Genomic DNA, 27,576 nt, shown 5'->3' with positions numbered 1-27,576 from the left:
CAGATTCCTCATGAGTACAATGAAGTGTTCAGGAATACTCATACTTCGCAATGTCGTCCATAGCTTGTCATGATCCTCACAATCGAAATCCTTTGCACAGTCAATAAAGCACAGGTAAACATCTTGGATATTCTCTGCTTTCAGCCGAGATCCATCGGACACCAGCAATGATATCCCTCATTCCATGGCCTCTTCTGAATCCGGCTTGAACCTCTGGAAGTTCTCTGTCAATGAATGCTTGCAGCTGTTTTTGTATTACCTTTACTAAAAGTTTACTCGCATGGGATATCAAAGAGATTGTCTGATGATTTCCGCATTCTGTTGGGTCACCTCTTTTTGGAAAGGGCACAAATATGGATCTCTTCCAATGAGTTGATATCTTTCAAATTTCTTGGCATAGATGAGTGAGTGTCTACAGTGCTGCCTCACTTTCTTGAAGGATTTCAACTTTTATTCCATCAATTCATGGTACTTTGTTTGCCAATTCCTCCAATGCATCTTGGACTTCTTCCTTCAATATCATTGATTCTTGATCATATGCTGTCTCTTGAAATAGTTGAACATCAATCATTTCCTTTTGGTACAGTGACTCTGTATATTGATACAGTGACTCTGTATATTCCTTCCATCTTCTTTTGATGCTTTCTGCATCATTCAATAATTTGCCCAGAGAATCCTTTAATAACGAAAGTTGAGGCTTGAATTTTTTCATGAATTCTCCCAGCTTGAGAAATGCTGAGGTTTGTGACATACAAGAAAGTTTGGAATTGTGTACTGGAAATTTCTTCTCATGCCATTTTCCACATGCCTTTTGAAGCCCCCTGATTGGTCGAAGCCTTAGGAAAACAACTCTGAGACCTTCTAAGTCATGTTCGTAATTCAGTCTGTTTTCCATAAAGACTGTGAAATTACATTCCTTCCTCTTTGTATTTTAATTTGTGCAGCTAATAAGAATTGGGTTTTGATCAATGAAATGTAGCATTTGGTTACTTTTTTCCACCTGCAAATAGACCAGTTGGGAAGGATGTGTTTACCCCACACCAGACCTTCAGCTGCAATTCACAGGGCACGCAGCCGGCCCCACAGCCATGGTAGTTATTGCTCTGTGCATACAGAGCTGAACCTTGGCTTCCTCTCGTCTGCGTTCTTGTTGTGTGTTGTGGATTGGTTCTGCCAGGTGTCGGCAGCAGCAACACCAGCAGCCTGAGAGCAATAGGGCTTTACCCGCCCACGTGGCCTGCTTGGAAGGCATTTAGGTGGTTGATGCTTCTCTGGTGTGTGCCTCCTTACACTCCATTACCACACAGATGAAGAATCACTTCCAGTTGGTGTCTGCTGGCAGCCCCGCCCTTGCACAGCCGAGTGGCTCTTGAAATGCTATGGATTTACACTTGTATACATGTCTGGACAGTGTCCTGTAAGTCTAGAATTCTAGACAGGCCTGCTGCCAGTGTGTGTGGGAGTGGAGATTTTGCTTCCGGTTTCTAGTCTTGGTTGGGACAAAACCTGCGGTGTAGATCGCACTCACTGCGCCCCAGCTCCTCCTGCTTTAGTGCTCGTGATACTGTGACCTCTGATGGTAACATGCTCTTCTTAATGATGTGGAGGATGCCGTATTATTACTTTTTATTAGAGTATTCACTTTTATATCACAGTGTCTTGTGTAATTAGTGACACAGAATAAAGAAAGTATCAAAAGGTACCCAGGAAACATTTATGGAATAAATACCTGGAAGGTGCATTCCTTTAAAACTGCATGTCCCCCTCTCCCCTCCACTTTTTGTGTTGTAGGTGAAGAGTGATTATATGTTAGAGATCGCTGACCAAGTGGACCAGGACATTGCGCTGAAGTTGGGATGTCTAGAAATACGGTAAGGTGATAGTTACCCAGCAGCGTTGTTCCTCATTTATGTTTGTTTTCAATTATCTGAGACTTGTCCTTTCTTCATAAAGATGATCGGTAAAATGAACAATATCTGAGTGAACACTTGAGCAGGTCAGATATGACATTGGCATTGCTAATTCTAGAAATGTGACCGTCTGTTAGATACCTTTGCTTTGTATCTACATCAAATGTCTGCTAAGAGAACAAGTAGGTTTGTGAGGCGCTGCTCCCCCTTAGGGCCTTCTCTGAGGGTGGGGTGTCTGTCCCTGTACTGTGCGGGGCCGGCAGGCAGCAACGAGTACCTGGAATGTGTACTGGTGGCTGGTGGCCCCCACAGTGACCATGACCATGTGTTTAAGACATTGGAGAGCTGAGAGTCTGTATCTTTCTGCTTACGGCCCGTGTCACCATTGAGAAAATGTTACCGTGAGCATCTTCACTCAAAATCTGAGTATAAAAACGTTTCATCTTCTTTAGATAGAGTTTTAACTGAAGTGTACCTTGAGCTGCTAGCTGAAGACAAGTGGTCCGTTGGGTACAATTGGACTCTTTGTACTCAGCATGGTGGTAGTTCCCTGATGGGACTCACTCTTCACCCTGCCCGAGGCTGCTGAGCCGTAGTTCTGCCAGGACCCTCAGGACCCCCAGGCAGGCAGGCCGGCCCTTCTGCAGCCTTTCATGGACGCTCATGTTCAGCCTGGACTCTGGATTCCAGTTACAAATGTCATCTCTGCCTCTATCTCCTCACCTTCCTCTCGATCGTGACTGATGGAGCATGTGCGGCCCTCTCCCCTGCTGCAGCGAAACCCACTGCTGTCCCCTAGGGTTACAGACGCGGACTGTGGGCAGCTAGGAGGGCCCAAACCTCTGACCTTCCGTTAGCAGCCAAGTGCTTTAACCGCTGTGCCTTCAGGGCTCCTCCCTCCTCCACAACAGACCCGCAGAGGGGCATGCAGCGTCAGATGCCCGGCAGTGGCCCCTGGTCCTCAGCAGCCTTTTCCTCTCTTTTCTACTCTGGCCTCCTCATGGCACTTCTTACGTCCCTCCCTTCCTCATCCTTCTCCCTCCTCCTGCATCCCCTCCCTTCCTCTTACTGCTTGGTGTCAGTGATTACATCTTTAGACTCCAAGGGGAAAAGCTTGGAAAACTCAGCTTCCTTCACAGTCTTGTCGATGTTCCTTCCTCTGTAAGATGACTTCAGATGATCCGTCAGTATCATTGTATCAGAAAATAGCTTCAATCCAACCTCATCCTGTTCTGAGAAGGAGCCCTGCTGGTGGTACTGTGAGATAAGCACTAGACTGATTACCTCAAGGTCGGCAATTCAGATCCACTGTCCACCCAGTTGGAGAAAGATGAGGCTTTCTGCTCCCATAAAGATTTATGGCTGCTTCAGCTGAATGGTTACGAGTTGGGCTGCTAACCTCACGGTCAGCAGTTTGAGACTACCAGCTGCTCCATGGGAGAAAGATGAGGCATTCTGCTCCCATGACGATTTACAAGCCTCAGAATCCCTATCTATGCAGGGTCGCCGTGAGTAGGAACCAACTCCACAGCACACTTCTACCACCACCAGAAAACTCTCTCTACAGCGTCACTCTGAGTCTCGTCTGATTCAACAGCACTTAACAACAACAACAGAGTTTTATAGTCTTGGAAACCCAATACGTGATCACTATGAGTTGGACTTGACTCCTTGGTAGTAAGCTTGTTGTGGGTTTGTTTTTGGTTTTTTTTTGGGGGGTTGGGGGGTTGTCCCTTTGTGAAATTCTGAAAAGAGAATCATACTTAGTATTGTCACGGTTTTTCCAGAAAGGATGGGTTCCAGTTTACCCTGGAATGGCTAGACTGTTTCAGTTGGAGTTTTTGTTGTTGTTAAAGTGCTGTTGAGTTGTTTCCAATTCATAGCGACCCTATAGAGGGTTTTCAAGAAGCATTTCTTGGGTTTGAACCCACCAACCTTGTGATTAGCAGGGCAGTGTTTATTCGATAGTACCATACCAGGACTCCATCATTTGGAGTAAGGAGGTGTGAGATTCAGATTCTTAGACTTGGTGGACACTGTGGGATAATGCGCTGGACTGGGCAGTCCGCAAAGCCAGCGGTTCAGATTCACCAGACACTCTAGACAGGGTTGCTGCTATGAGTCACAGAAGACTCGACAGCACTTAACAACAAGACCTTAGTGATGGTGTCTGGGCCACTCATTCTGCAGGAGCCTCCATTGTTGACAGCGTGTCACCCAGGCCAGCGCCATAGAGAGCAGACCGTTCTCTGTGCGTGAACTGTTTCTAGAGTGAGCCGGAAGCACACCCAGTGACAGATGGGAGGAATCGCTCAGAACCACAGTCTCACATGTCAGCTTCACCAAGAGCTGGGCCTACGTCAGCTGAGAAGAAGTAGTTGGCTTGCTCAGGACGAGACAAGTTGTGCACTGACTGGATTCGCTTCATTGGAATGTTGAAATGATTTCCTCAGTTACAGCTTACGGGATGTTTGTAGCTAGGCCACAGAGCGTTTCAAAACAACTCTTTCCTCGCCATTGTTTTTAAAACGCATCAATTCAGGCATTGTTTACAGATACATAACATTTTCTCTTTCCTGATTTCAGGCGATCATACTGGGAGATGCGCGGCAACGCACTAGAAAAGAAGTCCAACTATGAAGTATTAGAGTAAGTACTGAGCATCTGGAGTATTAGAGTAAGGACTAAACACTTGGAGTATTGTTAACATCACGATTAACAGCTACATTCTGAGTACGTTCCTCAGAATTCACTTTTTCAGCTGTAGTCTTTGTAAGCTTGATGAACTTGACTAAAACAAAACAGTGAATTTATTGTAAAACTTATGTTTGGAAGAGGGTAAGTTTTTTAGTAAGACAGCGTTCTTGATGGCATCATGATATTGGCCATTTGTTGATAATGTGTATAGATAATAATGTCGATGACATGCTAACACATGTGTAGTAAACTTTTGGAATGTCTAGATTTAGGACTTCTGGTTGGTGCTGTAGGATCAGCACTGGACTGAAAAGCACAAGGTTGACAGTTCAAACCCATAACTGCTCCTTGGGAACCCTATACAGGATCGCTAGGAGTCAGAACCAACTCAGTAGCACTTAACAACAACAAAGTTAATCCTGCTGGGATGAAGTTTCACTCATCTCTACAGTTGACTTAACTACTGTTAACTAGTAGTCTTTGCCTTTGACAGTTCTCATTATAAGTTCATAGAGGTGGTACTGAAACAGGTCCAGGGTGCACTGAAGGCTCTGGGAAAGAACAAGGCTCCAGGAATTGATGGAATACCAATTGAAAACAAACTGAGGCAGCACTGGAGGCACTCACCCATCTATGCAAAGAAATTTGGATGACAACTACCTGGCCAACTGACTAGAAGAGATCCATATCTGTGCCCATTCCAGAGTGGTGACCCAATGGAATGTGGACATCATTGGACAGTATCATTGGTACACATTCAAGTAAAATTTTACCAAAGATAATTTTTAAATGTCTGCAACAGTACATTAACAGGGATATGCCAGAGATTGAAGGATGTGGAACAAGAAATACCATTGCAGATGTCCGATGGATCTTGTCTGAAACCAGAGATTACTAGAAAGATGTTTACATGTGCTTTATTGACTCCACAAAGGCTTTCAATTGTGTGGATCATGACAAGCTCTGGACAGCAATGTGAAGAATTCTTTGTGCTCACAAGGAACCTGTACATAGGCCAGGGGGCAGTCATTCAAAACAGAACAAGGGAACGCTGAATGGTTTGTAATTAGGAAAGGCTGTATTCTTTCACCTTACTTTTTCAATCTGTGTGCTGAGCAAATAATTAGCGAAGTTGGATTATATGAACAAGAATATGGCATCAGGACTAGAAGAAGACTCATTAACAACCTGCAATATGTACACGATATAAACTTACTTGGTGAAATGAAAGCAAAGAGGATTTCAAATACATACAGTTGAAGATCAAAGACCACAGACTTCAGTGTGGGTTGTACCTCAATGTAAAGAAAACAAAAATCTTCACCACGGGACCGGTGAATAACATCCATCATAAAAAGAGAAAAGATTGGAATTGTCAAAGACTTCATTTTGACCGTGTCTACACTTAAGGAAGCAGCAATCAAGAAATCAAATGATTTCTTACCTTAGGCTTATTTGCTGCACAAGACCTCTTTAAAGTGGTCAGGAACAAAGATGTTGGTTTGAGGACTAAGACTTACTTAACCAAAGCCATGGTAATTTTAGTAGCCTCATATGCATGTGAAAGTTGTACAGTGAATAAGGAAGACCCAAGAAGAATTGATGCGTTTGAGTTAAGGTGTTGGCGAAGAATATTGAAAGTAACATGGACTCCTAGAAGAGCAAACAAATGTGTGTCGGAAAAAGTACACCAGGATGCTCCTTAGAAGCCAGGATGGTGAGACTTTGTCCTCATACATTGGACATGTTAACAGGAAAGGCTGGTCCCTGAAGAAAGACATCATGCTTGATAAAGTGGTGGGTCAACGAAAAAGAGGACAGCCCCACCCAGCAGGATGGACTCCCAGCGATTGTGAGGCTGCTTGTATACCAGGCGCTGTTGCATTTTGTTGTGCCGGCTGCTCGAGTCACAGCCTACTTGACAGCACCTCCAAACTGTAACAATTAGGGATCAGGGTTGTACTGGTGGTTCATGTATTCAAATATTTAGAGTAACTGAGAATTTTTCTGATTGCAGTTAATTTATGTGTCAAGCTGTTGACATATGAGAAGCTGGGATCCTTGCTCTGCATTTTTCTGATGTTGATGCCTCCCTACCGGTAGGCAAGTTGTTGGGAGTTAGGTGGGACAGTTCGTGCCCGAAGCTCACTGTGGTCCTGCTGATGACTACGGTACTGCAGTTCAGACTGCATTGTCACTGTTGTCGTTTTCCAAAGCCGAGATTATCAATCAGGATCTAAAGTCAACTGTGTAGATTTTCTTCATCGAGTTCCATTGAGGAACAGTTATATCGGAGTTAGCTATTACCTCATTTTGAGGCCATAGAAAATAGTTTTTCATTTATTTCACAAAGATAATACATTTTTGTTCTAGAAAATTGAAACTACACAATTAAATGGGAGAAAGTCCTCAAACCCCATCACCTAGAGCCTTTTATTAAAAAAAAAAAACTTATGCATTCTCTTTTTGTGGGAAAGGGGGGTGACATTATCCAGAAGCAACAAATGCCACAGTTCATCGTTTCTCTGTAGGCTTCAGTCCTGTGAATTGACATTCCCACCCTACCTGTATCTTGCTGTTATTCATTTAGACTCTGTGCTTAGATGAATGTTCACATCTGTATAAGAACACAGCACTCAAGGCAAGCATTCCTTATTAATGGAGTTAAACTATTGTTTAATGACAGCTTCATAAGATGATTTCAGCTCAAAGTTTAAAGATTATTTCTGGACAATAATAGATTTGGGGGTTTCACTAGATTCACTAAGTCTGCTTTCCAAATCATTTTGAAGTTCTGTTTCACCATTTCCTCCTCTTGCTCAGGATCCATCTGTTGGGTCCTTGATGAAAGTGTTCAGTCATGGTAACCAAATACCATCCAATTCTTGTGTGGTGCAGAAGACCTAGTAGGCCTGCATCCATTGCCTTCTCCTGCTTAGGGCTCGCCTCGGCTGCCCGAGGCAAACCCCAACAACAGAAATTCCAAAAACAGCCCTGAACCTAAACTTGGAGTCAAAAAGACTGGTCCTCTTCAGCATTTGGACCAAGTAATTGTCAGTGGTTAAGTAAATACTTGGCTTCGGACTGAACGGTTGGCAGCTGGAGCCTTCCAGTTGTTCTGCAGGAGAAAGAGCTAGAGACCTGCTTCCAGGTGGCAGCCTGGTGAACCCTGCAGCGTGGTTCTCTGTCCCGCAGGGCGACCGCGACAGCAACAGGTCTAGGGGTGTCACCAGGTGCAGTCGTTATTGCTCTGGAGCTGCGGCTAGTGTGAGAGAATTATAGCAACCCCTTGATTTGCCGTTTCGACCCTTTTTTCTGGGGTGCAGCTCTGAGTAATGACAGTCTACAGTAATGGACTGTAACCCCTGATGTTTCGTCAGCACACATCCTGTCACTCCTCCTCCTCCTTCATAGTGTCAGTGAGCATCTGTACAGTGTAGACTTACTTTATGCGTTTGCATCTGCATGCATCGATTTGTGGTTGTTAAGTCAGTTCCAACCCATAGCCACGTTGTGTAGGGTTTCCAAGGAGCTGTTGGTGACCTTGAATCGCCAGCCTTGCAGTTAGGAAATTCTTAAATGCTCTATTGCATCCTATTTTTAAAAAAACAACAACAAAAAACCCCCCCCCACATTTTTGTAAGTAGGCCGCAGCAGAGCAGGCACAGAATTATAGACGTAGTTTAGGGAAGTGTGTAATTCCCTACCTACCCTAGTGCTTCCTGTTGTTGTTGTTGTTAAGTGCCGTTGAGTCGGTTCCGACCCATAGCGACCCTGTACAGGGTTTCCGAGGGTGTAAATCTTTACGGGAGTAGAAAGCCCCATCGTTCTCCCGCGGAGCGGCTGGTAGTTTCGAACCGCTGGCCTTAAGGTTTGTAGCCCGATTTGTAACCACTACGCTACCAGAGCTCCTTACTTCCTACTTAAGACAAATTTAACCTCGTGTTGAAATGGTCTTTCCATGTAGCGCTGTCAGGTAAACACTGGACTGCTAACCACAAAGTCAGTGATTTAAAACCACCAGCTACTCCTTGGAAACCCTATACAGCGTTTTGAACCACCGACGTTGTGATCTAGTACTTCCCCTACTATGCCACATGAAGAGCCCATTGTTTAATTCTATCCACTTCTTACTTGAGCCCCAGATACTAGACTATCATTATAACTTGTTACAGGATAAACTCTGGATTGCGAACCCACCAGGTCACCAGTTTACCAGCTGCTCCTCAGAAGCCCTGTTTGGGGTTGCTGTGAGTTGGAATCTACCTGAAGCACTTAACAACAGCAACAATATATACATTGTTTCATTGTTGGTGTATTAGCACTGCATGTTTTCATTTTACCTTTTCCCTTTAGTATATTGTCTGTTATCTGCTGTGTTAGTAGAAAAACGCTATTCTGTTGAAAAGTCTATTAATATTCCTTTGTAGTTATTAATTCTTTTAAGATCACTTCCTTAGCTCTGATCTCTGATTTCACTGTTTTAGGCTTGAGTTTTTTTTTTTTTTTAATTCAGCTTGGAACAAGAAGTGCTTCTTAATTGTTTAGATTTCTGTGTTTCATCTAGAAACTGTATACCATGGTCTCTGAAATTGTCAGCTATGTATATTTCAGCCTTTCTTTGTATCCTTTGTATCTCTTAACATTGTTTGCATTTTCTATCTCCTTTTTCTCAGTGGCAGTGTGTGTATAATTTCTCTGGATTTAATTTCTAATCCCTTATTCTCTTTTCTACGGTGTCTGTCTGTTACGTCCCTTACCCATTCTGGTTTCCTTTCTTCCTTGCATTGGCTGTAGTGTGTTCTGCATGTCCGCTCCCAGTGCCCTCCTGATGTGTACCCTGCTGTTATTTCGTCATTCCCCCCCCACGTGGAGAGGCTGTGTTCTGCGTCTGTGTCTGCCATCGCTTGGCCTTGGGGTGTCAGGACGTCTATTTCTGCTGTTGTTCTACTTTCAAGCACACGGGTGGCTGGGGGTGTGCTGTGGCAACTGTAAATTATGGGAAGGGTGCCACCAGTGGTCCACGATCAGCCCCTGAGTGCCAGGTTCACCCTCTCCTGCTGGCAGGTAGCCTCGCGGCCAGCACCCTACATGCAGGTTCCCTGATGTCCACAGACCTGCCTGTGGATCATTGTGTCCTCGTGTTTGTGAAACATTCTGGGGTGTACCCACTCTGTCCTCTGGTACTGATTTTCTTTTGTCTCTAGACATACTATTTCTGAATTCCTTTATGTATACGTCTTTTGGTGTATATGTCTCCATTTTTGCCATCTCGTAGTTATATATTTCACCCTTGTGCTTGAGTGGTCTTTTCACACAGCAAACAATTCTAGTCTGAGGGTGTAGCGTTTCTGCACTTAGAAGGTATTCTTCCATCCTGTCTTCTATCTGGCAGATGAAATGCTGATGCCAGCGCTTTTGGAGGGTTGCTGGCCCAGGATGTGCTGTGACTAATGCAGCCACAGGATGGACCCCTCAGGAGCGTCCCAGCCATGGCACCTTGAGAGTGGCATTGTGTTCTCACAGGATTTTGAGGGGATGTTGAGGTTACCAAAGGATTTCTGTTACCCCAGCACAGAAGACGTGAGGGATGAATCCAGCATCGTCCTCACTGTTTGTTAATGGTTTTCAGGGCCCTCTCTCTCCTCACTGTGAAGAGAGAAGTTTTGAAATAATGCTTAACCGGGATTGTCATGGATTTGGGGGGAAGGGGGCAGCAGCTTAATGGAGGACTCTCCTTCACCTCTACGGCACCTCCATTTAAATAACCTGATTATGGGGAAAGTGACCCAGCTTCTCAGAGTGAGAAAAGCCCCATGTAGAAACAAACTGTCGTCGTCTTCTTCAAACAGAAAGCCTATCTTTTACTCCATTTCCCAACCTTTAAGCAGCTCACGTGGCAAAGGGGTTAGGTGCTTGGCTCTGAACCAAAAGGTCGGCAGTTTGAACCTCCCAGTCTGTTCCCGTAGGGATGACAGCCTTGGGAATCCTCGGGGCAGTTTGACTGTGGTCAGGGTCACCAGGAATGGGAATTGGCTCGACAGCAATGACAGAGGAGGTGTGAGCAGTGAACGAACGCCCTCAGCTCCCAGCTCTGCTTCTTTCGTTTCTGTGGCTGAGGCTGCCCAGAGCCACCTGGAGGGTAAAAGTCATTAGAAGGGGAACAGAAATAATGACATAGTCCGGGAAACCCGCTCCCATGTGTCCCAGATATCACTGAGAAGCAAATGGCAGTTTGAGAGCCTTGCTAGTCACCGGTGTTTTGAGAAGGTTGGAGCATGAATGTCGAGGCTCAGGTGTCTCAGAAATGCTCTTCAGTGGAACGAGTGTGAGTTTTGAAGGAAGCATAAAACTGGCTCCATATGGACGCGCACACTGAAGCGCTGTTTTGTGTTACTACCGTCTGCTTTTTGCCAGGCTGGCTGTATGGGAGGGATTTATACCAACAGGCAAGGTCATCGTTTTCTCCCAGGTGTGGTCACTGGGGAATCACGTTTGTCCCTGATGTGAGAATTCACTTCTCGGGAGCTTGCTTACCTCTGAAATCTGCGTGCCTGTGGGTGTGTGCTTATAGGTGCCCATGCCCAGCACAGCTGAAATACCTCAGCAGAGCGGGCATCTCCGCAGACGTGGAGGCGGGCAGAGGCGCACTGGAGGAGGTTCAGAGACAGGGACAGTGTGGAAGGCTCCCAGAACACCAGAGTGTGGGCTGAGCTGAGGGGATGGGAAGACAAAGTCACCAGTGGTCGTGAACCACATACTCCTTAAGAGAACCCAAGTTTACTATTGACCACACAAATCATTTTGGGTCCCAGAAACCCTAAACGTACTGGTTTTGAAATCCTCACTATCCTCTCTGATGCCTTCCACATGATTGCGCACGTAGGTGTTTAAATGGGTGTCTCCCCTGTGCAAAGGGAACGTGTTTTAGGGATGTTTTGATCTAATTGGGGGCCCAGAATGTTGTAAAGTATGAAAGTAAGGATATATCTTCTGGTGATTAGTTACATGACAGGCCTTCACAAATTTGTGGGAAGATGGTTAGTAAAAAGGTAATTGTCGTGTTCTCCTGGAAACCTCGCAGTTCGTTTTGGACGCATCCATCCCATTGCATTTATTGCTCAGTTAACACATGGCCAAGGTGTCATGTTTGGACTCAAAGGAGGCCGATGTGGCGATGGGGAGGAGAGCTGGTGGCTGGCTCCTAAGAAAGGTGTTAAGTGTGGGCGGCTGTAACAGGCTCTGGAAGCCCTGAACTCTGATCCTCAGGGGCTGCCTCTCCGTGGGTTAGCAGGAGGTGACTGGGTGCATCCGCCTCATTTCTGTTTCTCACCTGTCAGGTGTTTCATTTATTTCATGGGCAGAAAACAGTTGTCATGCCGGAACTGCTAGTTAAGCATGCTAAGCCTTGGAGGCTGTAAGCTTTATTTTTTGAAAATAGATTTTGTTCCCATTGAAGCATTTAAAATAAGTAGCATTTCCCAACCGTCTTTATTTTCACAACCAAACCTGCTTTGTTTCTCTTTTCTTGAAGTCTAGACCTCTCCTCGTCCCTTTAATGTTCTTGCTTGTGACAAATAAGTAAATGTCTCTCAGCCATATGGATGCGTCACAGGCAGGAGGAAGAGGGGCCCTCCCTGGTCTGTCCTGAGACCTCCACACGGAGCCCCCCATAAATCCCTGCGCCTTGTTCAGAGCTCTTGGGCCGCCCTGGACGCCACTCAGGTGACACTGTTGGTCCTTTGTCCAGAATAATGCCCTGAGCTTTGTCCCTTCTGCAGGCAGCTCCCCCTGGGTTCCTAGAAGAGCAGTCAGTGCAATAGGTCCCGCAGATGGGCCAAGTTTGTTCGCAGAGACTTCCTGGGTGTTTCCAGGGGAAAATAATCTTCCCTTCGAGTCCCTAGGGCTACATGCTGTCAGGATTAGAACTCCACAATAGAGAAACTGAGGTTCACAGATGCTTACAAATAGCCAAGTCTCCTGTAGCAGAGTTTTTTGTTACGGAACACCCAAACAAAAACGCATGCTGTCATTCGATTCTAACTCATAAGCCACCTGTAGGGCAAAGTAGAACCATTCCACCAGAAGCAGATAGTCTCATCTGTTTCCCAGGGAGCAACTGACTGTGGGTTCGAACTGCCAACCTTGTAGTTAGCACCCACTGCTTAACCCACTGTGACACTAGGACTCCTATTATAAATACTTCCCTAAAAAGAGAATGCTGTTGTTGTTGTTAAGTGCTATTGAGTTTGTTCCAACACATCCTGACTCTGCATAGAGTTTCCGAGGAACTGGATTTGAACTGTCACCTTGTGGTTCAAATCAACCATGCAGTCTAGTGCTTATCGTACAGTACCATGAGAAAATGTTTGAGGATACCCTGTAAAAGTTGTAGAATTTAAGATTTTCCTTTTTGTGCTGAGTTTGCTCAGTTTCCCTGTGGTGATAAGTACCAAAGTCCTTGCAATGCAAAGGGCCTTTGTCTTGAGGTGGCCAGCATTGAAGGGATGAGTGGGGCAGATGGTCAAAGCAGGCCAGGCAATAAATAAGGGAAAGGATTTACAACCAGGAGAGGAGTTACAGAAATTAGCTTTTAGGGAAAACCAGAAATTGAGAAAGAATTTCATATATAATGAAAGGAAGAAAAGAATAAAGATTAACAAGGGGTTCAACAAGAAGTCTATTGGTTTCGGTAGTAGCTAGTAGAGTATCAACTAGGGGAATAAGAGGTTTGAGTATAGGAGTGAGTAATCACGTGAACTCAGGCATTTCTGTGGATAAAGAGCCATCTCTGATGTGAGTGCTGTTGTTTTGATATTTCATACCTTATTGTTTGCTTAAGTGATACAAAAAGGTAACTGTTTCACCTTTCCCCTTCTCAATCCTTTGTTTTCCATGCCTCTTGCAAATTCCTTCCTGTTACTGTTATCAAGTCAGTTCCAACTCATAGCAACATTGTATATGGTTTCCCAGGCACAGTTGGTGGGTTTGAACTGCTGACCTTGCCAGTGAGCAGTCTAGTATTTTATCCTACGGCCCTGCAGTTATTGTATCTTAACCTGCACATGAGTGCCACCTAGTGGTCATGAAACCTGGATCATTTAGTTCCCTCGAGTGAGCGAACTGAGGGTGAGCTGCTCTTCAGTCGCTTTTCTGCAGATCCTTGGTGTGAAGTGTTTTGAAACTTTTGATAACGACATCTAAATTTAATTCTATCACTTGACTCCTGGTGTGGCACTGTGGGTTAATGTGCCAGACTGCAAAGCCGTTTGAACTACAAGGTTGGCGTTTCAAGCTCACCAGCTGCTCCTCAGAAACCCTATACAGAGTCGCTATGGGTCAGAACCGACTCGATGGCACTTAACGACGACAACAACAACAGCTTAAGCTAAAGAAAATCGTTGGCATTTCCAGCTTTTCTGCATGCATGCTCCACTGCTTTATCTTAGACAAATCCTGAAGTTTCTATCTTAAACTTGTGTGAAACTGAAATGCCCACCTTGATTGCATGGGTGAATTTCTCATCCAAAAAAAGATTCTTAAGACCCTCATCTGTTACAATAGACCCAAGGGAGTTTACTGAACTTCCTGCATCTCGTAATATGTTCAGTCTGCTTTCTACAGAAGTCATACTATTGAATTAGAACTGTGCTTGCTAGAATGGCTTTATATCATCAGTATTTGGGGGTGGGGAGAAAAAAAAGCACAAAAGAACACTTTATTTATACATCGCACTTTGCAGTGAGGCAAACGTTTAAGATCGCCAACAAAAACGTTAAAAACCAAAGAGCAGCTTCTTAAGCCAATCGTGTGTTCATGTTTATCCCGGAAACTGGTCGGCCCCAGCCCTTCCTTGAGTGTGCTGGCCCTCTGAAATCTCCTCGTGGAAAGAGAAATGACTTAACATGCTGTTAATACTCTTGTAAGAATGTCATAGTAAGTAATTTGGTGGCGTTTTTTTTAATACCCTTCTTTTTATATTTCAGAAAAGATGTTGGTTTAAAGCGATTTTTCCCTAAGAGTTTACTGGATTCTGTCAAGGTAATCAGCGTCTCCTTTATTGTAAACCACTAATCAACTTTTGTGAATACCTTTGCCCCAGAGGGAAATTGATTCTGGAAAAATGTCGTTTTCCTTCCTTATGTGTAATGGCTGTGATTTAAAAGGCCAACTGTTATTCTAGTCATGGTTAAACAAACCCTACGTACTTGGCTTCTCAAACAGTTTAAACGACTGTTGCCTCGGCATCTTGGCCGGGTACCGTGGGCGTCCATTCACACTGGCTTTTCTGACTGGCTGTGGTGTTCTACCTGCACCTGCTCCGTAATGTTTAAGTCTCTAGAAGATTGTTGTCCGCTAACACCCAGACACTCTGGGTGCCTCAGACATGACATTTCTTTCTCTCAAGTGTTTGTTGTCTTTTTAAATTATACCAGTGAAGTATTTAACACAATTTGAGAGATTCTACAAGGTTCTGGTCACTGTTCTTCGGATGAGGCAAGGCCGTGAGACACCAGGAAACCAAACGGCCTCCACAGATTGGAGGAGCCTTAGACGACCAGACTCACTGCCGTGGAGCCAATTCCGACTCACAGCGAGCGAGCCTGGGGGACAGAGTCCAATAGTCCTCTAGGGCTTCTGAAACTGCTGCTCTTGACGAGAGCAGACTGCCTCATCATTCTCCCAGGGTTTGAACCACCAACCTTGTAGTTAGAAGCCTGCTACATGACCCACTGCGCCACCAGGGGTCATTCCTAAGGAGACAGGCTGCCTCAGTGCCCCATGGCATCCTGGATGGGACCCCGGAAGTTGTCTTTAACAAGGATAGTTGGGGGGCGGGGACGGAGGAGAAAAAGGACAATTGTTGTCAAATTAGTGGGCGTCGCAGTGACATTGGTGTAGGGGTGTGTGCCTGAACCGCCAGTGATGTGATCTCAGTCTGGAGCCCGTGTGACAAGGTAGACGGGCTCGGATCATGACGGGAACAGGTCAGCAGGCCTTTTCCTGCCGAGCCCCGGCCTGGGTTGAACCGGCAACCTTTCTGTTTAGTAGGTGAGCACTAAAGTGCTGAGCCACCAGGGCTCCTCAGCCTGTTGTTGGTGTTACTGTATGTTTCTTCAGTATTGTAGCCAGTTCCCTAGCAAGGCCTTGGAACTCACCGGTGCGGGCAGCATCTGGGATGTATGAGCATGGTCAGCAATTCAAACCCGCCAGCCGCTCCATGGAAACCCCGTGCAGGATCACTGTGCATCATCAAACCAACTCGACGGCACTAAACAGTAACAATAAGAAATTAGCATTTCTGTCGTTCATCTGGTTGAATATCAATTTCTGATGACAGAACCTAACCAATACTGCTTCAGTTGGGAGTAACGCCTCGTCCTTAGTAATCTCCTCTTTGCCTGGGAGGTAGTGTGAAGTTGAATGGCAAACGCAGACGCCTTGTTTTCTAGCGGTGTGCAAGTATAAAGTGATGTTGGGCTAGTTGTTGTGAAGTGTCGTCGCGTCCATTCCGATTCACAGTCACCCTGTATAGGGTTTCCGAGGAGCAGCTGGTGGGTTTGAACCGCTGACCTTGTGGTTCGCAGTCCAGTGGTGCTCCTACAGCGCCACCTCAGGAAAGAAGACCACAAGGTACAGCATGAGAAGGAGTAATGAATGGTAGGGCATGCTGACGAACATTGATGATGTATTTCAGGGAGCACAGTGGTTCGCAGTCCAGTGGGGCTCCTACAGCGCCACGCCAGGAGTCCTGAGAAGGCATCAATGACAGCGCAAAGCTTTCTAGTTGCAGCGATTCCCAAACTGTACGGATGAGTATCAAGAGACTCTAGCAAGTAGACTTGGTCTGCCATACTTTGGGCCTGTGAGCAGGAGAGACCTGTCTGTCCTTGGAGCTGGGCACCATGCTGGGTAAATAAGGGCCAGCAGAAAGGAGGAAGGACACTCAGGAAGGTAGACTAGTACAGTGGCTACAACAGTTAGGGCTCAAACTCAACAGCTGTGAGAATGGAGGCCGGCCTGGCAGGCTTTCATTCTCCTGAGCACAGGGTCTCCTCCGTGAGACACAGTGGCTCCATGGCCCCTAACAACAGCAGGTTTGTTTTCATTCCTTCACTTACACGTTATTAAAGAAGTAAAGCTCTTTCAACTATCCTTCCTATCAATACTAATTTGAGAGCTCTTTCAGGCAACTTTCTTCCTGCTCCACGCTTGTACATTGTGAGCATGGGATTCATAGTCCTCTCTGGTAGGTTACAGAGCCTGGCTGAGCACTTCCGGCCCAGCTGCCCTGTTAGTTGGTGGAGACTCCTCCCTGCTCCAGCTGCTTGGTACATTGGTTCTGTTGGTGTTGGTCGTTCCCCGCCCCCACGCCTTCCTAGATCTTGGCTTTTCTCATGTTTGTGTGGCTATGAGAAATGCAGTGAAGTCAGTTCAGACCGACTGTTTTCACCATTGAGTTAACAGTTTTCAGATCTAGTGTTTTAGCTACAAAGGAACATCACTGGGGGTTAAATGACCCAGGTGAACAGTTTACTTCTCCATCTCTAGATGCCTAGAGAGCTCTCCGTGGGAACAAATCCCAAACCATGTCCCCTTCTAGAGCGCGTCAGTTTCTCAGTCACCCTGTGTTGCTGTTGTAAAGTGTGATGAGGGCTTGGGTGAAAAAGAGACAGGGGATAGAGAGGGCTGGCAGGTAAGGTCTGGAGCCTGCATTGGTGTTAAGTCCAGCAGGGCCTAGCTGCAGGTCTGATGTCAGGGAAGGAGGAAGAACCAGCAGGCCAGCCTCGGATTTCAGCCTGACTCCCCATGTGGTCAACAGGTAGGCTGCTGACACTGACTTGGCTTGGGCTGAGCCACGTTCGCCTTTTCTGAACTGGAGATGCAGCGAGTCCACGGTAGTCTGGGTGGGTTCAGTCACAGAACCGCTAAGAGTTCGAGGAGGTGTCAGGCAGCCAGAGGGGGCTCAGCTTGGCCTCACTTCCCTCCCTGCAGCTCTTTGAACTAAGGTCTGCTCCTCCCCCTCCGAGCTGTGTGGAGAGCCACCGTGTAATCCCACCATCTGGGCTCTGGATTAGCTGAGCATCCACCGGTTTAGGCGCTGAAGCAGTGTGCTTAGAGCATTGCAGGAGGAAAGGGGGAGTGAGGGAGGGAGTGGGTCTCCAGGAACTCCAGCATCTAAACAGCCTGCCCAGCACCCAGCATATACTAAGAAGCACCGCAGAAACCAAGTCCATGGCCATCATGTTGATTTTGACTCTCTAGAGCAGAGTAGAATGGCTCCCTGGGGCTTATGAAACTAAATCTTGATGGGAGTTGACAGCCTCATCTTCCATGGGGCAAATGGTGGGTTTTAACTGCCACCAGGACTCCCTCTAGTGTTGTTGAGTCAGTTCCGATTCACAGCGACCCTGTACAGTGTTTCCAAGGCTGTAAATCTTGGCAGGAACAGGTGGTCTCACCTTTCTTTCATGGAGTGACTGATAGGCTCGAACAGTCTCCTCTGTGGTTCACAGTCCAGTACTTGGTCTATGCAGATGCACTAAAAGCAGGGCCCTATCCTGATAGCGTGTCCCACCTATGTTTTCTGTAGAGCGAGCAGGGGGACAGTGGCCCGGAATCCGGTAGGAGAGAAGGGAAGACCCATCCGTGTGTACCTTGCGTGCAATTAGATATGTTCACGATGAAATCAGATCCTACGAAGTTAATTCACAGCCCTCCCCAGCCTTAGCCCTCGATTCATTTCATCATTCTTTATGTTGTCAATAAGATTATAAAGCTGGTTACTTTATAAAGTGTAGCAAGTGTGTGTGAGTGTGTAAAAGTGCAGTGTGATTCCTAAGAGTTTCAGGGTGCCGTCCTTACCCTTTCCCTGTAACTACAAGGGTGGGTCCAGAATGCCATGCTTTTTGCTGTGACGTTCGTCCCTGTCGGCACAAAGTCAAAGGAAACCTACTGTTACTAAAGCACCTGACATTTAAAGCTCACTCCTCCTCCTCTTCCCCAGCCCCGTTTTCCTTGTTTTCAACCAGACGCATGACAGGTGTGGGTCACGGGGAGTGGGGCCAGGGGCTCCCCCCAAGAGTGGGATGCAACAGGGACGTCTGCAGGTACTAGAGGGCTGGGAAAGAGGAGCTGGAGGGAAGTTAGAGGACAGGGATCCATTATCCTGACACCCACTCTAACTCCTGGCTGTGGTGTGTGAAATGAACCATGTGGGCCCTTGGGGGGCTGCAGCAGGAGGCCAGGCAAGGGTGGCAAGGGCAATTGGGAGGTACGAAGGAATCCACCCTATATTATAGAAACAGCACCCACAGGAATGAGGGGACGGAAGTCTAGGTTCACTGAGAGGTTGACTGAGATGGCCCATCAGCTCTGGTGCAAATCAGGACCTCCCGTGGAGGTATACCAGCTTTGTGCTGTCTACAGGGAAAGCCACTGGAAATGCCAACTGGCCAGTCTGATCTCTGAGTGAGGCTCGATGATGTCCCAGGCCCCCGACTTCACAGCAGCATAAGTGACGTGGGGTGAAGAAACTGATGCAGGTGCAAGGGTTTATGAGTGATGGTGTCAGCTGTCAGTTCCTGAGACCTGGAACAGCCTGCAGAGACCAATGGCTACTTTTGGGGACCTCTCACAACTTTTGATCCCTGCATCTCCATACTCACCTCAGGTGAATTTGAGTGCTTTTCTTAGAGCCATGACTAGACATGAGTAAACCGAGTAAACAGAAGTGAGTGGCCTGTGTTCTCATCTGCATGCACTTTTGTCGCTGCTATCATAGTCACATTTCTCACATCATAAATTTCAAGGAAGAGTCTTAGGGGGTTCAGGACTTCTGCTAGACTTGTTTTCTGCTTGCTGATGGGAGAGGTTTGGGGGATCACATTGAGGCAGGGGGTTCCGTGACAAGACTGTTGACACTAAGGAAGTCTCTAGGTTGTGACCCACGTGCATGCCGTCAGTGGTAGGCCCGGCTTCACTGGTCCGTGGTCTGTAAGAGGTTGCCGTTGTTGGTTCCGACTCATAGCAACCTTATTTGTATAGCGTCCGTGAGGAGCAGTTGGTGAGTTTGAACAGCCGACCATGTGCTTGCAGTCCAGTGCTGGTCCTACTGCGCCACACCCAGAGGTTGCCGTAGAACCAAGCATTTTTCTTGTCCAGTACCTGAGTGAATTTGAGCTGTGGCCACACTCCTCTTGATGTTCCTGGAGTGACTGAGATGACCTAGACTCCATTTAACATTCACAAGGGTCTTTTTAAGAGGGTCATCTTAAAAAAAACACACCTGGTATTAAAAAGTACTCCACTTACTGTATTTGAAGCTACGCTCAAGGTGAGATAAAAGTATCTAGAATTTTTCTGAGAGAAAGCTACACGTTGGGCTGACGGCAGAGCTGGTGGAAAGAAAGGAAAGCAGCCCAGTGGGTATCCTAGTTCTGTGTCCTTCCCACTTCCCCTCTTTACCTGTGAAGAGTAGAGTCTACCTTGCAGGGCTGTGGTGGACACAGAAGAGCTGCAGAATTCTCTCCACACACCATGTTTTGTCATCAGGGCCTGGGACATGGGCACTTGGTCCCAGCATTCTGCTTCTAGAGCCAGGAGTGTATTATACAAATTGTTATTCCCTCAGCTGTTGCCTGAGTTCTCTGAGGGTAGGGCATCTGTTCTAATTCTTCAGTATATTCTAAGTGCCAGCCACAGAGAAGACTTGACTGAGTGGACCCATTCAGAGTCCAAAGTGAAGCAGGCCTCCTTCTCAGGCCCTGGTTTATATCCACCGCATTCTCAGGATGCTGTGTTGTTGATTGATAATGAGAAGGGTCTCGTAGGGGAGCAGAGAACATAACTCAGACCCCATGGCCAGTGTGCGCTCTCCTGGGAGACATCAATCTTACATAGGCGGTCTCAGGCTGGGACTGGGCATGGTGGACTCAGAACAGCCGTCACTCTGTCCCAGGAAAGCTGTGGCTGTCTAAGTCCCTGGTTTGTGGGCAGTGCTGGGCTGGTCACCCTCAGCATTTGCTCCCCAGACTTCTGTGGAGTCCAAAGCTGACCGACCATTGTCTGTGATTCAAGTCTCACTAACTTGAAGTCCATCTCACCTCGTTTTAGAATGTGATTCCAAGCTGCTGGTATTGCTTTGCAGAACACCTGTTACTAACTCTCTTGTTCTACTCTTGTCTTTACTCACCTGTCGGAACCCTTGCCCTGAGCCCACATCACAGCAGCTGACCGCCACTAGCCAAAAGCAGATCTTGCCTCTCTAACCCCAGGCCGTGTAGCTCAAGGAGAGAGCTGCTGCCCTCCCGTGCTCTTCACTTGGCGCTGGCTTCCGCTCACCAAGACAGCCACTTCACGCTGCCACCCTCATTCCGACGTTCCCCGCCATTGCTACTACCCTCGGCCTTCTTGTGCTCTCCCCTTAGAGAAAGCCTACCCCCACCTCCCACGGTTCCTTCTGTTTTCCCTCCCCGATTTCTCGACTTCATTTTACCACAAGATGACTACGAGATATACCTGAGCTTTCATCACATTCCTCCTCCTCTTCAAATCAGTGTCCCCCCACTTTGTTGAGATTGTGTCCCCAGGACCACAGTAGCCTGTCTTGCCCACTCTTAGCAGTCACTCTCTGTCCTTGTCATCTGAGCACATTCTTCTGCCTTCCCTTCCTCTTCGTCTTCATTTTCTGTGTAGGTATAGGTACCATCCGTCTCGGACTCAGCATGCTGAGAGTGAGCGCTGGAAATTTTCCCACCTGGTGCGCACGTCAGTGGCCGTTCATGTTTTCTTCCCCACTAACCTACCTCAGACCCCTCACATGTCCTACCTGGTGGTCTCCTTTGAGAGCCCCTTACCTTCGACTCTTCTACCTACTGGTCTCTTTAAGGACCCATCTTACCTGCGCCCTTGGGTGTTCTACCTGCTGATCTCCTAGGGTCCTCCCTTTCCTTAGACCCCTCGTGTGTTCTACCCACTGCTCTCCTCAGGCTGCCCCCTACCTCAGCCCCCCTCGTGTTCTCCCTGCTGGCTTCCTGGTTGCACCTCACGCATGCCAGGGGCTGCTCACTTGCTGCTAGCAACTTCTTCCCTCACTGCCTATGACTTCCACAAGTGGTGTTCTTCCTTTCTTACATAAACAGAGGTGTTCATGGTAAGCCAATGGAAAATGCAAATAAGCAGAAAAGGACAAAGATAATCTGTGATCCCAGTACAGAGAAAAAAGGAAACTCTAACCCATATTTCATCCCCTTTCTGTCAGCCGTGATATATGTGCTCCCAAGTGCCTGTGGGTAATACAGCAGTCTAACCATGAGCCCTGCTCCTTGTAGAGGGTCAGTGCTGGACATTGTGTCTCAAGTAGAGTAGAGCACACGTTTTCAGTCAGTACATTAGTCCCACAGAACATTGGCCAGGTAGGCTGCCGTCTATGTAAGCAGTCTTAGTGTTGTTATAAACGGCTCTGCATTGAACTCTTCTCATGTGTCACTTACGTCTTTAACCGTTACTAAAGAGTAATGTGCTGCAATGGAAATTGTGGTATTTTTACTGGTTGCCTTGTGCCTTTCAGAAGGGGGGGTCGCCGGCCCTTCCTACGAGCACAGTATGTGTAAGGGTCTGTGCGTGTGCCTGCTTCAGGCCATGTGCACACGCGGGGAGGGCGTACGCTTAGAGCGAACTCTGCTGCTCGACAAGAGTGACGTTTCTGAGCAGTAGGTGATATAAAGAGGGCAGGAAAGAAACCTTTTGTGGTGGTATTGTTTGTTGATGTTTTCCCCATTCACTGCTGACTGGATGTTTTATTTTCTTTATTTCTTATCATGCAGGCCAAAACACTAAGGAAACTGATCCAACAGACATTTAGACAATTTGCCAATCTTAATAGAGAAGAAAGTATTCTGAAATTCTTTGAGATTCTCTCCCCTGTGTACAGATTTGAAAAGAGTGCTTCAAATGTGCCCTTGGTGTAAGTCGGGGATATGGGAACTAGAACTGTGTTGATTTGTTTTGTCTTTTCTTAATTATGTTTAAATTTCTCATTGAAATCAATTCATGTCAGATTTTTAACTAACACGTGAGATTATTTTGTTTGCTAGTGGGGAAGAAAGCAAAATCAGGATATTAATATTTTTTTAATAGCATGTCTGTAGTCAAAGTTAAGGGTTTGTTTTTTAATTGCAGCCCAGGTATTTGATGATTGACTATCTTATAAAGGATAAATACATATCCAAATAATCTTCCCAAGGAAGTCATTGGCTTCAGACCCACTGCAGTAAGCACAGTGTATCTTTGGGCTCTGCTGGTAATCAGTGAAATTACAAATAATTTCTTTCACTGGGTTAGAGAGAGTTCACTGGGTGCGCTGTGAGCTAATGCATCAGATTGCAAAGTCGTTTGAACTGCAAAGTCAGTGGTTCAAGCTCACCATCTGCTTCTTGGAAACCCTATACAGGGTCGCTGTGGGTCAGAATCGACTCAACGGCACTTAACAACAACAACTTAGGTTAAACCGCCTAAGCCATCCCCCCTGGGTATCCATGATAATCTGAGCTCTGTCTCTTCCTCATGTCCCCACTTCACCTCCAATAGTCAAGCTGGATCATCTCGGTGGAGTTGGCGATCGGCCCCGAAGAAGGCATCAGTTACTTGACGGACAAGGGCTGCAACGTAAGTCCGCCACAGCCGAGTGCAGGGCTGCGTACGGTACCGCCAGGTTCTGCCGGGAAAACGGGCGTCCTGCTCAGAGAGCTCCTCAGGCCCTGCGGGGTCAGATGTCCAGGCAGGAGAGAGCAGAATGACTGAGTAGTACAGATCAAGTGTGTGTGCCTGAGATTCTCATGGGGTCGTTGCTATTTACCTGGAGAAATCGCTAGTGTTGGGGATTGGAGGAGATGCCCAAGGAGTGGTCACGCGTGGAGGGCTCATTTTCACAAAATACTGCAACTGTGAAAAAGCCACGCGTATATTGAGTCTTTTTCAGCAGACTAAAGGAGATTCTCCTTGGTAAAGATGGCCGTAGCCTTCCTGGGCGTGTCTGAACACTTAGGTCTGTGTGGGAAGGACCTTGGCTACACTGGAGGGTTTTGTGAGGTGTCACAGACTTCCTCCAGCTCAGGCACTGGGCTGAGCCTGCACCGCTGGCAGCGGGAGGAGGAGCAGGAGTCTGGGGAAGTTCCTCCCAGGCCAGCATGGACACTACCTGTTGTGTCGGTCTGCGTGGCTCTTGCCAACACTTAACGGTGCATCACCCCCTAAACGTCAGCATACGAGGGGCAGACAGTGCGGTGGATGAGGGGAGGGAGGGCCCCATGCTGGAGCTAAGCCTGTGTCTGCCCCTGAGCTGGAGGAACCTCCATGGAGAGTCAGGTCTCCCAGACATACAGCTTCTTGGGGCGGATGACTTTGGCATCACGGTTGGTGCCATGAGAAGTCATCGACAGGTTAGCCTTTCATCCGTAGTCTAAAGGTTGTGCTTTCCTTTCCAAAGCCCACACATCTGGCCGACTTTTACCAAGTGCAGACCATCCAGTATTCCCACAGTGATGACAAGGACCGGAAAGGAATGCTGCAGCTAAAGATAGCGGGTGCTCCCGAGGTAAGGAGTGCCACTCCCATCACCGAAGGAACCAAACCCAGTGCATTTCATGCAGGACCAGGGTGAGCTCTCAGATATACTCATAGGCTAAGCAGTGGACTGCGACCCACGGAGTCGGCGGTTCGAGCCCACCAGTTTACTCCTCAAAACCCTATGTGAGTTGCTCTGAGTCAGAAAGGACTCGACAGCACTTCACAAGATTGTAAATAAAGAATGTTGAAATGCCCTGCAAATAGAACAGCAGACAGATTGCACAGCGCATTGGCACTGCTGGGCGGATTCTCATGAAAACCGAGGACATCAGCCTCTTGGAATTTTCTGAAGAATGTTTCTTGTTGACTGGTGAAGAGATCTCCCAGACTGCATTCTGTGAGATGCTCTCTGGGTGGTAATACTGATAGGAATGGGGGTGGCAGCTGATCCTCAGTGAGCTCTTAGAACCTTCCCTCCATTGTTCAGACGCCACCCAGAAATCAGGAGAATGGCTGCTTCACACAGCCCAGCGAAGTCGCAGCTCTGAGATTGTTGGCCAATCAGGAAACTGAGACGAGATTTGGCCACAGTTGTGGAAAGGGGATTCAGAATAGTTAGGCGAATGAGGACATCCCTGTATTTGAAAATAAAAGACAGCTTTTATTACCACCTAGATAACATTTAAAGGAGCTCTGGTAGTGTAGTGGTTACGAATTGGGCTGCGAACCTTAAGGTCAGCAGTTTGAAACTACCAGCTGTTCGGCGGGTGAAAGATGAGGCTTTCTGCTCTGGTAAAGAGAGATTTACAGCCTGGGAAACTCTGTACAGGGTCGCTATGAGTCGGAACTGACTCTACAGCACATAACAACAACAACAAAGATAACATTTAAAGAGCCCTGGTGGCACTGTGTCTAGATGGTAAGTTGCTAACTGCAAGGTTGATGGTTCAAACCCACCAGCCATCCTGTGGGAGAAAGATAAAGGCGGTCTGCTCCCATAAAGACCCTATGAAGCAGCTCTACCCTGTCAGAATTGCTCAGTGCAGTGGGCTCAATCTTTGGTTTTGGGTAACACTTAAGGGATAGATCTGTGGAAAGTTCGCCAGATAGCATGTTGAGAAGAGAGAGACTTCTGAGCCCTTGAGGAAAACATTCTACAAAAAAAGAAATGAATTTTTATTAGTTTTCTTTAATGTTAGACAACTTATGATGGCCAACTGTTAAAAAAACAAACGTTACTCCAAATTACTCTGGTTTTTCCAGATGAGTCATACGGACTTCCTGATTATCTTACTTCCAGCCCTTCATTCAAGCACCAGAAGGACCAGACATTCAGAAAGGACATTTTTTTCTTTCTCCTTCTCTTTTGTCCTAGAACACCCGGGTCAGATTGAAGAATGTTTCCGTTTCCACCTGAGTTTTTGTCAGGTTTCTGGGAGTAATGAATGTCCTTAAGGGCCAGATTCCCTTGCAGTCGGGCCTGGTCACTCCCGCTCTGCCCCGGGCTGATGTCACAGCCCAGCTGTTCTGTTGATGATCAGGAAGAACAATAATATCTCTCTTATGGTCTCTCCCCCCCTTTAGCCTCTGACAGTGACGGCCCCCTCCTTAACCATTGCAGAGAATATGGCTGACCTGATCGACGGTTACTGCCGCCTGGTGAACGGAGCCACGCAGTCTTTCATCATCAGACCCCAGAAAGGTGAGGTGCACTTGCCGGCAGCATTCCAGGTGGCTCACGTTGGACGCACCAGCTCACCACAGCCTGCAGTCTGAGATGCCGCAGTCGGTGCTGAGCACAGCGTAGCTCTCTGCTCCGTGGTGTTGGAGTGACGGTCCCCTCCCCATGTGGCACGGGCACGGAGCGGAACTTGAGTCAGGCTTCAAGAAAACTGAGCTCCCTCTTCTTGATGACCTTTAGTATTTTTGTGGAAACTTGGAATTCATATTCTTTTGTTTAGTTTGAAGTTGTCCCTTACAATTAGTGTTAAGGTCCACTTACTCCTTTTTCTCACATGTCTCAAAAGCTTAGAATAGTTAGTAGAAGAACAAAGTAAATTCTAAGTCTTGCTGTGGAATGGAACCAGCTCGTCTCAGTCCGAGTTATGTGGGGGTTTGATAGACACACGGGGAGGTGGGTTCCATTGGGCTGGTTTTCTGGAGTGATCAGATGCAGATGTGCCAGGGGAACCCTAACATTGTACAAAGCAGGGAAGCCCTGGGCTTACCTGGGATTCAGCTGATGAGAATGCTGTGTTACCATCCGAGAGCGAGCGAGCGAGCTTTGGTTTTCCTCAGTCCTCTCAGCTGCGAGACAGGGGACTCGGGAGGGCATTCTGTAAATGGGATGCTGTCATATTGCCAGGATCAGTGATGGACTCTAATCAGGAATCTGTTCACTCTGAGGTATGCGTCCAAGGAAGTTTAACGGGTAATGAAGTTTAATTTCCAAGACACTGGAGAAAAGTGACAAAGTCACAAACTACTGGTATCAAGTCCCCACAAGTCCCATTTCTTTTAAAAAGTAGTTTGAGGAAGGTGTGTTGCGATTCGAACCTACAGTCTGCTTCCATAGACTGCAAAACCAAACCCAGTGACACTGAGGCAGTTTTGACCCTTAGTGACCCGGTATGGGGTCTCTGAGGCGGTAAAGCTTCATGGGAGCTGAAAGCCTCATCTTTCTCCCAAGTCGTGGCTGGGGAAGTTTGAATGACAGACCTCAAGTTTAGCAGTTCAGTGCTTATCCTGCAGGGATCCCCAGGGATCTCCTCCATAAATATGCCAACTTTGGACACCCTGTGAGACAGTTCCGCTCGACCCCGTGGGGGGATCATTGAGAGTCAGAATCCATTCTAGGGCAATAGGTTTTCTTGAAAGTACATTGTGCTCTGAAAATAGGTACTGAAAGGTCCCATTGTGGCACTGTGTATAAGCACTGGACTGCTCATGACAAGGTTGGTGGTTCAAACTCACCAGCCACTCCTCAGAAGTTCTACACAGGGTTGCTGTGAGTCAGAACTGACTTGGCAACACCTAACAACAACAGAAACAGAGCCCTAACCCCAAAGCCCCAGAAGTGAGCCTGATACTGTTGGAATCAAGGGTGGCACGACGCATTCAACAAGTGGGGTCCCACCGTGGTCAGGCCAGGGAGTCCTCGCTGTGCTGTGAGACGTAGTAACGGAGTGGAGTCTTTCCTTTTTTTTTTTTTTTTTAATGTTTTTATTGTGGATTGAGTGAAAGTTTATAGGGTATATCATCAGTTTTACATTCAACAAATCATTTATTGTTTTATTACATTGATTATAATCCCCTCCATGTACCATCAGTTAACAGTATTTCTCTCTATCCACTTTAAAAAAAAAAACAAAAACCCACTCAGGCATATATAATAATTTAC

At 46.9% G+C, this 27,576-nt stretch overlaps 1 protein-coding gene across 1 annotated transcript in view; it reads left to right on the top strand.

Annotated features, from left to right (window-relative positions):
• Positions 1-27,576, top strand: part of PTK2 (protein tyrosine kinase 2) — a 150,005-nt gene that overhangs the window by 36,188 nt on the left and 86,241 nt on the right. Inside the window, 8 exon segments of the mRNA XM_006878226.1 lie at positions 1,792-1,871; positions 4,497-4,559; positions 14,594-14,648; positions 22,436-22,544; positions 22,547-22,575; positions 23,199-23,276; positions 24,097-24,204; positions 25,761-25,878. Of these exon segments, the coding sequence (XP_006878288.1) occupies positions 1,792-1,871; positions 4,497-4,559; positions 14,594-14,648; positions 22,436-22,544; positions 22,547-22,575; positions 23,199-23,276; positions 24,097-24,204; positions 25,761-25,878 (640 nt within the window).

Source organism: Chrysochloris asiatica, unplaced genomic scaffold, assembly GCF_000296735.1.
Source record: "Chrysochloris asiatica unplaced genomic scaffold, ChrAsi1.0 scaffold00001, whole genome shotgun sequence".
Classification (NCBI taxonomy): Eukaryota; Metazoa; Chordata; class Mammalia; order Afrosoricida; family Chrysochloridae; genus Chrysochloris; species Chrysochloris asiatica.
This window is presented reverse-complemented; position numbering and strand designations above follow the sequence as displayed.